General features: G+C 55.9%; 4 protein-coding genes across 4 annotated transcripts; all 4 read right to left on the bottom strand.

The window, feature by feature from the left end:
- Nucleotides 1-1,171: 1,171 nt before the first annotated feature.
- Nucleotides 1,172-1,942, bottom strand: CCM_05394 (ATP synthase subunit g; the record flags this gene model as incomplete). Its single annotated transcript, XM_006670538.1, has 3 exons — nucleotides 1,172-1,394; nucleotides 1,499-1,583; nucleotides 1,702-1,942. The coding sequence occupies 3 exons, from the start codon at nucleotides 1,940-1,942 to the stop codon at nucleotides 1,172-1,174; spliced, it is 549 nt and encodes a 182-aa protein (XP_006670601.1).
- An 846-nt stretch (nucleotides 1,943-2,788) lies between these two features.
- On the bottom strand, nucleotides 2,789-3,961 carry CCM_05393 (xylitol dehydrogenase XdhB, putative; the record flags this gene model as incomplete). Its single annotated transcript, XM_006670537.1, has 2 exons — nucleotides 2,789-3,722; nucleotides 3,786-3,961. 2 exons carry the CDS (start codon nucleotides 3,959-3,961, stop codon nucleotides 2,789-2,791), a joined length of 1,110 nt encoding a protein of 369 aa, XP_006670600.1.
- Nucleotides 3,962-4,793: 832 nt separating this feature from the next.
- On the bottom strand, nucleotides 4,794-6,052 carry CCM_05392 (peroxisomal membrane protein (Pex13), putative; the record flags this gene model as incomplete). Its single annotated transcript, XM_006670536.1, has 2 exons — nucleotides 4,794-5,497; nucleotides 5,554-6,052. 2 exons carry the CDS (start codon nucleotides 6,050-6,052, stop codon nucleotides 4,794-4,796), a joined length of 1,203 nt encoding a protein of 400 aa, XP_006670599.1.
- A 750-nt stretch (nucleotides 6,053-6,802) lies between these two features.
- On the bottom strand, nucleotides 6,803-11,275 carry CCM_05391 (ankyrin repeat domain-containing protein 28; the record flags this gene model as incomplete). Its single annotated transcript, XM_006670535.1, has 1 exon — nucleotides 6,803-11,275. One exon carries the CDS (start codon nucleotides 11,273-11,275, stop codon nucleotides 6,803-6,805), a length of 4,473 nt encoding a protein of 1,490 aa, XP_006670598.1.
- Nucleotides 11,276-12,062: the final 787 nt, after the last annotated feature.

The raw sequence follows: 12,062 nt of genomic DNA, 5'->3' as shown, positions 1-12,062 counted from the left end.
CAGAACAACTACCATGCAAGCACGCAGAGGGGGGGAGGGACAAAGGTCTGGTCGTTGTATTTGCTCGCCTGCATTGTGCTAGACCCCCCCCCCCCCCCTCCTTCTGGGCCTTGGGTTCGTCTCGTCACCCCATATCTGCAGGCCACCTCCAAGTCAGCTTTCGTCTGACAAAGGGGCGCTTGCAGGAAGCCTGAGGGTGGGGGAGTGCGCATACCAAAAGAGAAGGGAGCGCGCAGGGAATAAACGAAGAGTGTAATGCGCCGCGATGGAGTCCGCGCTTCTTCTTGCCCGGGATGGTTCCTTTCTCAGCTGGGTTCGTCAGCCCTGAAAAGGTATAATGCGGCTTAACTATAGTAAGCTTCTTATGGCCTGCAGCCTGATGAACGAACGAACCTGTCGCCATGAACCGTTTGGTTATTCGTACCCTACAGCTGGTTGTTGGAGCTATTTTCCCTAGCGGTCTACCCTTTGTGACAAGGTCTTATACTAGCTTGCGGCTTGGCTGTTTGCTGATCGAGAATATCCTAGATTCGGGCTCATTGGCTTATCCCGCCTAGGTACGGCTCGTGTTCGTTCCTTTTAACGACCTCGAAGGGCCTTCGGCCATCAAATCTGCGCTGCGTACCGCAAAACCTGGACGGAAAAGAGCCACATTCTGTATGGATGTTCATAAGAGTTACACGGAATTACAACAGGGAGGAAGAGGTCTTTTGTCAAGTTTCTTGTATTGGTAGCCGTTTCCCATGGCAGCTTCTATTACTCGGTCGTTGCCTGTGCAGGTGCTACAGCTATACCATCTGATGTACAATGATTCTTTTGTGATACAAAGGGAAAGGGTAAATGGCCAAAAAAAAAAGAGTCCCGGAGCGACAGCCAAGTATTTCTTGCATCGCAGCTCCTCCATCCGGGTGCCCACAAATAATCGTCTATCATCCTCCCGTATTTTGTTCTATCCTTGGTGTTTCCTGCGCTCTCTAAAAGAGCAGATAACAGCATCCAACAGTCGAGGGCGCAGAAAAGAAGCGGATTACCGGCAGCACGGACACGTAGCAGGTCCTAACTTCCTTCGCCGCCTAGGTTGCTGCTACGCGCCCATTGGCGTCATCTTGATTCCTTGCCCTCACCTTTTCTGCCATTGGGGCGTCTCCCATGCAGCCTTGGCGTTTGTTCTTTAGTGGTGAGCGACCTCGCCGTGGTAGCCGACAAGCTTGAAGCGGCCGATGATCTCGCCGACGGTGAAGAAGCCGAGGCACTCGGCGAGGATGACGCTGCCAGCGACGAGCTGGGGGGTTCCGAGGCCGCGGACCTGCTGGATGATGTTCTGGGGCGAGATGGAGCGGCTCTGGATTCTCGACCAGAGGTTTTGGTAGGTGGTCTGGAAGGTGGTCAAGGAGCTGCGAGTGCGTGTCAGAACCGGCTATGCCAATATCGGTCGGGCGTCGCCCAATGTCGTCTTGCGTGGTGATTGTGCGCGAAAGCGCCGACGAAAAGAACTTACGGAGGAGCCATCTTCTGGCCGTGGAAAACGAGCTTAGAGAGCTCTAGGCCGACTTTGCCGTAGTAGGTGACGAAGGGAGTCTGGGCTGCATTTCGCGAGTTAGCCATCATCTATCTATCTTATGGCCGAACAGCAATGCAAGGGGCCGCGAGTGCCGCCCGCTGTAGGCAATTGGCTCGTGGCAACCGAAAGACGAGACGCACCCTGGACGAAGTTGATCAGACGGCCGGTGCGGCCACCAATCTTGCTGAGGGCATTGCCGACACCACGAGCGGCGCCGGCAATGGCAGGGCCGGCGGCGCTGGTGACCTTGGACAGACCCTGCTGGGCCTTGGAGGCGGCGGTGGCGGTGGTACTGCTGCTGCTGCTGCTGCTGCTCTCGAAGCGGCGGCCGGCGATGCGCATGGGAGCGCGGAGCATGGGGCGAGCGAGCGAGGAAGACATTTTGGCTCGGTGTTGTTCTGTCGGACAAGGGGACGGACGGGCGGTCGGTTGGATCGGGAACGGACAGTCAAGTCGTTGAAAGGGAAGAGGTGATCCGGGAGGTGTATCGAGAGGCCGGACGAGGAAAGCCAATTGATGCCGACGGATGCGCTCGGAGGGGGTGAGAGATGGCGTGAGATGGCGAGATGGGTTGGATGATTGCTGGCTGGTGAGGGAGAAAAAAAGAGCTCGGGAAGAATCGTTGCGGCTCCCCGGCGGTTCCTGGATTGGAGGCTTCTGATTGGTCGGCAGGGCTTATCAGGCTAAGCTGGTTTAGGTGGGAGGTGGTAGTCTGTACACAACGCAGACGACTGTCAATTGGGTTCATGTCAATGCTAATTACTTCCGAATAATGTTGAAAACAATACCAATTATAGATATGTACCTTGTGTGATGGTAATTAATTCTGTGTATATTCGGTGGAAAATGCTGCGGCATTCTGCAGTAAGCGGTAAAGTACTGGTTGGCCGAGAACGAGTGTACTTGATGGGCCTCAGCTACGTGTACTTGAGCTTTAGGATCTCAAAATGATGACTTTTGCAATAAAAATAAAATAAAAAATCTCATTGTATACTAGTGGGACGATGCATTCTTTTCTAAGACTAGTTAAGATTATGATGTGCTTTGCACGTCCAAGTCTATCAATTGAATATTAGTGAACGTGCATAATTGTGGTGTTTGCTACCTAGGTAGTATTTATGTACAACCAGTATCAGGTCCGCGCACGGACAAACAAATCTTTCATTATTTCTTGCCACTTGCAACTCTCCCCAAACTCCTTTGGCAGCCCAACTCGGCCATGCACGTTTAATCGAGGCTCTGGATCAGGACCTTGATGGCGCCGCTCTCAGGGTCCGCCGACGTCTCAAATGCCTTGACGGCCTCCTCGAGCGGGAAGCGGTGCGTGACGAGCTTGGACAGGTCAACGACGCCGCTCCGCAGCAGGCGGATGGCGCGTGGCCAGGTGTTGCTGTAGCGGTACTGCAGCTGGACGTCGACCTCGCGGACCGAGGCGCGCATAAACGGAATGGAGATGTCGTTCTTGCCGACGCCGATGATGAAGACCTTGCCGCCAAACTTGGTCGCCCAGATGGCCGCCGCGATGCTGCTCTCGACGCCCGTGCACTCCATGGTCAGCGCGGGCTCGACGCCGCCCATGGCCTCGACAATCTGCCGACCCGCCGCCTCCGCCCCGACCCCCGGCGCCACGTGATGCGTGATGACGCGCGGGCACACCTCCCTCGCAAACGCCAGCCGGCGCGCGGAAATGTCCGTGATGACGAGCGGGCACGCGCCGGCGGCGGCGCAGCACAGCAGCGTGACGAGGCCGATGGGCCCCGCGCCGCAGACGAGCACGGGGTCGCCGAGGCGCGGCGCGGCGCGCTCAATGGCCGCGAGGGACACGCTGAGCGGCTCCAGCAGCGCGCCCTCGTCGTACGACAGGCCGTCGAGCTTGTGGCACCACATGGCCGGGTGGTGGACGTAGCGCCGCAGCAGGCCGTCGACGGGCGGCGTCGACAGGAAGGCGACGCGCGCGCAGCCGTTGTACCGCCCCGTCAGGCACGGCTCGCAGGCGTGGCACACGACATTGGGCTCGATGGCGACGCGGTCCCCGACGGCGAGCGACGTCACTGACGGGTGCGCGGCAATCACCTCCCCGGCCGACTCGTGGCCGAGGATGTGGTCGCCGGTGACGACCATGGGACCGATGCAGCCGGCGTGCCAAAAATGCACGTCAGATCTGTCTTACTGTGAGTGGTTGGAGAACGACGATGGGCGAGGGGGCTTCGTTCAGACGACGTACCCGCAAATGCCGGTGCTACGAATGGCAATGGTGACTTGGCCCTCCTGGAGGCCAGCGCCGGACTGGACGCTCTCGGCGCTGGGACCCGTCTCGGCCAGCCAGAGCTCGTGCTTGGGGTTGGTGTAGACGCCAATGTTGGGCTTGAGGCCGGCGGTGCCATTCGCCGAGGGACTCATTTTGTAGCTGGACGGGTTATCGTGGGACGAGGAGTGCTGGTATAATAGGAAGACCAAAGGGAATGCGTATTCAGACTACAAAGTGGACGGGACCGGTGGTTTTATACATAGCTTGTCGTTTGCGAACAGAGAGGTTCCAATTACGGCCGCCTATCCGCACGAATAGGAACGAAAAGAAGGGCGGGGGAAACGCAACCACGTATATGAACAAGCTTTCAAACGTTAGTTGTTCCCATTTTGTATGAATCCCCCGCTTTATGTACAGCCGGCTCCCCCACCATCACTCGTTGCTTTTCGGGGAAGTCGGCGCCAGTTGTCCGTCGTTGGAGAGTTGTGGGGGCGACCAGACTGCCGCGCCAATTACAGGCCGACGGCTCGAGTAAGAGGTGTGGGCGAGATCGGCCGGTCTGGTCGGTCAAGGGATGTGGGCATTTTGCAGAAAAAAGGATGAGAGCCGCCTGAAGCAGGATACGCATGATTGGGGGTTCCCATGGTTGTGATACGGTTGCGCCTGGTCTGGCAAGTCCTCGGGCCGGGCATACGGGTGATAAAAAGAAGATGCAGCTTTCTCGCCTGATGATGCTTGGTATTTACGGGTGTATTTTTGCTATGGTCTTTATTCCCGTTATTTCCCGTCATGTTCGCCAGTCTGCTTAGTAGATTACTGATGACTCTAGAAAAGAGTATCGTCAAAATAGAAGCCCAAACGCCAGTCGCCCAACCCAGATATGTCGTCTTTCTTTTGTAAACCAGAAAAAAATACAGCGCGTTATTATGCGAGACCGAAAGCTATCCAAAGTTTCACCTCATCTTCCTAAGCGCAATGAAGCCCTTAGGAGTAAAAGTGCCCCCTTTGCATGCCGCCGGCAGTGACATAGTCCTTCTTGCCCTCTTCCGAGGCGCTGGTCAGGGAATTTGTGCGGGTGCTGTCGACGACGGCCTTGATTTGTTTAACGTCCTGGCCGGGGCGTTTGAGGACTTCGAGGTAGGTGGACGGGAGGTAACCCTGGCGGCCGTCGCGGGCGCGGCACTGCCACCACTCGCTAGGCTGGCCGGCTGGGTCGCTCTTGGTGAGGACAGCCACGAGGTCGCCTTTTTTTGCGTCGAGCTCCATGCCGTTGTTGGTCTGGGGTGCAAAGTCAAAGAGCAAGCGGCAAAACTCGAGCTTGGAGGGGTCGATGGGTTGCTGGGCGGCGAGGGCCTGCTCTTGCATGCGGCGCTCCTCCTCCTCGGCGTTGGCGGCGACGGAGCGGATCACCTTGGACATGAGGTAGGGCAGGCCAAAGGCGGCGAGGAGGAAGAAGAGCAGGGGTTTCTTGCTGGCGCGGGGGGCGCTGCCAGGCGCGCCGTCAGGGCCGGGCCGGCCTTCGAATCGGGCAAAGGCGGCGGGTGTCAGAGCGGTGGCGTCTGCGGGCGGGGGCCGGCCGGTAATTTTGGCGAGGAGGGTACGTATCCAACGCATGAGGGTGAAGATGCCGAGGATGGAGCCGAGTGTGTCGCGGAGGTTGCCAAATTGTTCGGCGACGGAAACCATAGCTGGGTCAGGGGTGTTAGCAAGTAGAAGCAAGGAGTGATCAAGAAGAGATGTTTACCAAAGAAACTAGAATGTGTAGCCATGTAGGTGCTTTCAAGCATCTGTGCGAAACCGCCAAAGGCCCCAACAATACCCTCGAGCATCTGGAAGGTGGCGGCGGTACCATTGTTGAAGCGGTTGGTCAAGCTGTTGGGATCGTTCATGCCCATGCCGCCGCCCATGCCGCCGCCCATACCGCCGTACATGCCGCCGCCGTACATGCCTCCGCCATAACCGCCCATGCCGCCCATGCCACCCATGCCACCCATGCCACCGTACATTCCGCCTCCGTAGCTGCCCATGCCTCCATAACGAGAGTAGGGTGACGAATATGCACTTCCGTAGCCGCCTCCATATCCGCCTCCGTAGGGCGAGGCGCCGATGCCGCCCATGGTACCCATTGGACGGCTGTATGCCGAGGCGTTTTGGTTGACTGTTGAGGCGAGAGAGGAAGGGAGGGCGGGTACGGGTGGTGGCGCTGTGGAAGTGCCGATGGTGGATGTCGAGGTCGGTGTCATTGTAGGGGCTGATGGTACGGGTAGCGAGGCTGTCCAAGGAGGAGCGAAGCCATTAGCATGTGATGATGACGGCCAAGACGAAATGCGAGTGTTACATACCTGCAGCGCCAGCACCGGCTCCAGCGCGCTCCCAGGGCTTGGGCGGAGAGGCCATAGCTCAAGGGGAAAGAATGACGGAATTATATTTCACGGATGAAATGACGGGTCGCCGCGGAAGCCAGCAAGAGGTCGGCGGAAATAGAGAGCGGGCGAGTCGCGTTGAGGTGCGCGGACTGCACAGTCTGGCTGGGGTGGAAAAGGTAGGAAACTGGAGGGAGTTCGGTAGGCTGCGCCTGTGGAGGACGGCGGGGGCCGCAAGGACCGAGAAACCGAGGATGGAAGCCGAGAGCGCGCTCGCGGCTGGATGGGACCGCGACAAATGGTATTTGCCACAACAGTCGCGTCGATGAAGGGGTATCGTAGTTGGCGACGGAAAGGGGAAGAAAAGAGATGGCGGATGACGGGGTTATGAGATTGATGGGTTGCGGTTCTCTGGCAGTAGCAAACGATGGGTAGAAAAACCTGGGGGCGGACCGACTTGTGCTTGGTCTGGCAGCGCTGTTGCCCGCTGCCTATTTGCCTGCGACTCGCCCAGGTTGGTTAGCGGGAGTTGTGGTTGTGGTTAGCCTAATCACTGTGGCGGCTCCTGCACTTATCATACCGAGGTAAAAGGTAGAAACATGGAAAATGGCTCGGCTAGTGTTAACTACCTTAGGTACCTATGTAGTTAGCAACGGCTTGTGTTTGACTGCCGTAAACCAGAGTTTTTTCCTGTCTTGATTTGAATTGCTGCTGCCATGCGACTCTGTCCGTGGCCGTGACGTTATCAGGGGCTGTATACTTGTACTGAGCACCCTGACTGTTCTTGAGATCTATCTTCTCACGTGCCCTCATGTAGAGCAAGGCGTCGTGACGTGGCGTATTTCCTCTTTCATCCTTTATATCCATAGCTTCGCTTTGTTCAACAAGATACTCGATAAGATCATCCTCCTGACAATCAAGAGCGCGGTGAAGTTGAAGCGGCGTACAGCCACGCATATCCTCGGCGTCTACGTAAGCCAACCGGTCAATGAGCATCTTGGCCACTGCCCGTCTCTCTCCCGGGCACGTCGATTTGGTGTGCTTAGAACCAGCCACCAGAAGAAGCGGCGTGTTCCTTTCATGATCCCTCGCGTCAGGAAAAGCGCCTGCCCGAAGAAGGCAGTCCACCATTGACGGGAGCACCAAACTGGCGGCATAATGGAGTGGCGTGCGGCCTTCTCGGTCCTGCATGTCGAAACCTGCACCAGCATCCATGAGATACTCAGCTATCGCCGTGTGTCCCATCCTAGCTGCTATATGAAGTGGTGCTGTGCCGGGGGTTGAACAGTCGTCTCTGTTGACCGTCCTGTAAACGTATAAAGAGGTTTCTTCGGACGGCACATTGACATTAGCGCCGGCAGTAACGAGACAATCTACCATCGCCTTGTCCCCCTGCGCAGTGGCTATATGAAGCGGCGCGTTCCCGTCGCGATCAATCGCGTCCACTAAAGCGCCAGCCATAGTAAGACGCTTCGCAATCGCCGTGTTCCCGCACTCAGCAGCTAAATGAAGTGGCGTGTGGCCGCGATCTCCCTTCCTGTTGACCTCGGCGCCCGCGCTAATGAGCTTCTCTACAATTGCTTCGTTCCTGTTGCGAACGGCTATGTGAAGCGGCCCGTCTTCGCTAAAACAGCGTTGGACTTCGACTTTGGCGGACGCAGCAATGAGCTGCTGCACGATAGCCTCGTGCCCATTTTGAACGGCCACATAAAGTGGCGTGCCGTCACAATAAATCTCGGTATCAGCGCCTGCATCGATGCATTGCTTGGTATTATTAGCATTACCACTCTCCGCGCTATACCAAAGTGCCGTCCTATTGCGCTCGTCACTGGCATTCACGTTAGCTCCCAATTGTAGCATTGATCCCAGCACCTCGTCCCACCCATTTCGAGCAGCGAATGGCACTGCCCGCCGTGATAAGGATTCATGAGAGCAATTCTCGACCAAACACAAGCAATACAGAGCACGACCACGCGCGTTCTCATCATGCTGGTTATCAACCGCCTGCGCCAGCATACCGCACAATTCCAGAGGGGTCATCCTGGAATCCGTCTCCAATTTTTTCTGCACATATCTGTAGCAGCATAGGATTTGTGTCGTCTCGTCCGCTGGATCCGTACACGGGTATGTGCGGTGCATCCAATCGATGCCAGCTCTGCCAAACGCGCATGCCTCGTCGCAGCCAAAATTGCCTTTTCTAAGAGACCAGCGATACAGCTCTCCCGTCGCACGCAGAGCCCGTGCGAATTGGCTACGACCGCCGGTTGTTGACGCCGTAGCCTTCTGGCCGTTGGAGGAGGAACAAATGTGACATAACCATTGCAGTAGCCTTTCCGCCCATAGCCACTCGCCGCGCCGACGGTAGCTGTCCGCCATGGCAATGGTTGCCGACATCATTTCTTCATCGATCGGGATGGCAATTTGTTCTCCAAGCGCTGGAATGACGCTCAGAATCGCGTCGGCTCGTGACCCCAAGCCGTTCTCCATGACCGCCGTCGTGAGAATGGTGACTGTCTCACTTTGCAACAGCATGTAATCATCTTGCTGGTTAACGAAATTGGGCTTCACGACTTCGGCGATTCCGGTAAGCGACGCTGCCAGCGTGGCAAAGAGTTCCCGGGCGCAAATGTCCAACAGCGAGCCCGCGGTAGGGAACATACGGACTGTGCACTGTTGTGGCGCCGAGTCGCTCGTTTTCTCCAGCGCCAGTGCTTCGCATACGGCATTCCAGCCGCAGAGCCTGAATGGTACGTCATTTTGCTTCGAGATATTCACATCTACCTTTGTCAGGATATCAATCTGGCCCGGTTCGGAGGTGCTCTTATCGGCTTTATTCGAAATGCATTCGCTGCTTGACTTGTCGTGAATGCGCCACAAGTCAATAAGGCCATTTATATGAGTTTCTCCAATCTGGAGGGTGGCTTCCGTGACCTTGACGCCCTGGGAACCAAGCCAAAAGCTCAACTCTTGTTGTGTATTACGGCCAGCCGAAACAATGCTCCGGGTAGGAAGCTTTTCATTGCGGAAGCAGACTTGATCAACCTCGCGGCCGTTGGAGACCAACGACCACATCCAGAGTCCTAATATGGCCTCTACCCGTGCTGAGTCGATTTGCCAACCAGCCAACGTCGACTCTGATGGTGGTTTGAGGGTGATGCCGAGCGTCTGGCTATGATTGATGGTATTGCTTATCTTGTTGCCCGTGTTGGTTATTGTTGATGTGGACCCAATAATTTGAAGCACGATATCCGAGTTGCGGTCTTTCCAGGGAATCAGCTTAGCAGCTGTTTGACAAATAGCCGAAGAGATTTCGTTGGCTTTGGTGCGAACTTTGACCTGGTTATTCTTCCATTGTTGGCCCTCCTTGGTAGTCGCGCCAAATGGAATATGCCCTGTCAAATGCGCAAGGCGCGCTCGGGTCCGAAGCAAGTCTGTGCAGCTAGTTTGATCCGTGCCGTCTTTCTGAGGCGGATTGGACGTGGTATTGTCTTGCAGCATCCCAGTTGCACCCGTACTCGATGAATTTGGACGCACATTTTCCTTTTCCACAGATACTGTACTGGTAGAACCAAGTCGCGTCACATCATGGCTACCGGTGCTCCACAAGGCGTCCGCATCCGTGGACGACGAATGCTTGCTGGGTGAAGACAGCTTTGATGCAGAGGCGTCGTCCGTTGGTCCCAGAGCCTGCTTATACTGACCGGTAATATGCCACAGTATCTCTTTCTTAGAGGCTGGTCTTTCATTGGGAGCTGACTTTTCCCAGAATGCTAGCTTCTTCAGGAGTAGTAGCGTCTGCCAGCACCTCATACTCTTACCGATGGCCGCATTTTTCTTCTTGGGCGCCGGCCATTCTTCAGATGCAGTCTTGAGCAGCTCAAAAGCCATCCAATCAAGTTCATGACCGGTAACCGCATCGGGAACCTCGCGGTTTTCCGCCAAACGGTTGGCGCTCTGGCTGATCCGTTGTGCGCGAAGCCCACCACGGATCATACTCATCAAAACGGTGGCAGCCAGCTGCGCGAGAGAGACCCAGGCCTTCATTCCACGCAGACCGATGAACTGCATGATGTAACCGATCAAGGTAGCCCCAACGGCCAGAGTGGTACGAAACCTGAGTTTGGGGAGGGCATTTTTAGTTGACAGCGTCCAGTCTTTCATTGGCTCGTCCTCGGTAAACGCGAACGGATCGAAACACTGGTCGCCGATGAACTGAGGACCAGGCTGAAGCCAGAACAAGCGTGTCTGTGGTTTCTTGAGCTCGTCTGGTCGTCGCTTGTACTGTATCTCGTGTGTGGTCTGCCCAATGACGGCTGCGCAACCCCACATACCCAGAGACATGAGGGTGGTGCCTATGATATACATTATGGGTGCGTAGATTACCGACGACGAGGCTCCAGCCTTGTTCACGGCCCAACCAAGCTTCCATCCGCCAACAGCCGCCAGACCAACGAGGCCCGCTTGGAGAGTAAATCCGGTAATGGCCACCACTATAAACACCCATCTAGGGCGTTTTATAATGCCGACGTTGAGGGATATGTTGGGGGGGTGGGAAGCCAACAGATCATTACCCCAAAGCGATTCTTGATGCTTCTCTTTGCTCTCTTTAGTCATATGCCATCGCTCTCCGCCGTTGGATCCGACCCACTGTCTGAAGGAGTGTACGCCGGCCTTGTCTCCGTCATCGTCTTTGGTGCCGGGAACGTGGACGAGTTCGAGAATGCTTGGGCGGCCGAGGGCGCGCGTGATGCCGCCACGGGTGAAGAGCTCGCAAACATCACGACCGGTCGAGGTGCACAGCTCGGCCTCGACAGTGCCCTGGCCCTCCTGCGAGCGACCGATGAAGGCGCGAAGCGTCGAGTACCCGCAGACGCGGATGGCAGCGGCCATGGCAGTGAGCACACCGATGGGGGCCATGGCGAAGATGAAGTAATCCAAAAAGGACGTGGACTCGCTGAGATATTGCTTGGTCATGGCCTCGCCGAAAAGGACAAGAAGAGGGCCCAGGTCCGTGGCTAGATTGTTGGAGAAATCATCCAGCTCGTCAGCGGCAACGACGACGGGGCCAACGACGGCCAATGCGAGGATCCATTGTTTAGCCATGACTGCAGAGATGTATATCAGATCTAGCGGTCTGTCTTTTGTGCCGTGTGAGCACAGATCTGGCTGGAGTGAAGAGGAAAATAGCGTATCAAGGATGCAACCCGTCCTGTACCGTCTTCGATTGCGTTACATTCAAGCTTGGTTCAAGCCTTCTCGAGAGGCTTGCATTTAGGAAAGCAAGTGTTAGGCCTCTTTTATCCGGATATTTTAGTATAATAGAGCGGGGGACTCAAGCAATCCGGAGGAGGGGCAATCATGGATCATGATCTTGGTCCATGATCCCGCTCACTTAGCAGCCAACATTGAGGAGTAAATGGAGTCTCCAATAACCTGAAGAGGAGTAAAAAAGTCCAAAGGCGGTGAGTATGCATTACAGGTGTTCTGCATATGCAAAAAAGCCCGTTGAAGGCTGGCTTCCGAAGAACATACGACAGGGGTCTTGTTAGTTGCTCAGCACTAACTGCTGTTGCGATAGTTCCAGGTCGTGTGAGTTCCACGGCCCGAGCCGTCTGTCATCAAGGCTGGGGCGAAGGTACAGCGCTAGTTATTAATAATATTCATAGCATCCGTGACTGTGTCTTGTAGGAGGAAACAATAGCTCAACAGTATTATCTCGGAGCGTTGGTGATGCTGCTGCCCCAATACCAAGTTGTGCTGGGCCACTCCTACTCTTGTCACCAGGTTCCATTCGCTTCGAAAAGTTGGTGTGTGGCTTGCAGGTTGATGCAGCGACAAAGAATCACCTCAGCTAATAGACCTGTCTTTCCTGTGCCATGGTTGCGTCGAA

This window comes from Cordyceps militaris (assembly GCF_000225605.1).
Source record: "Cordyceps militaris CM01 unplaced genomic scaffold CCM_S00004, whole genome shotgun sequence".
Taxonomy (NCBI): Eukaryota; Fungi; Ascomycota; class Sordariomycetes; order Hypocreales; family Cordycipitaceae; genus Cordyceps; species Cordyceps militaris.
Note: the sequence above shows the minus strand (reverse complement) of the source record. Positions and strands in the feature narration are given on the sequence as shown.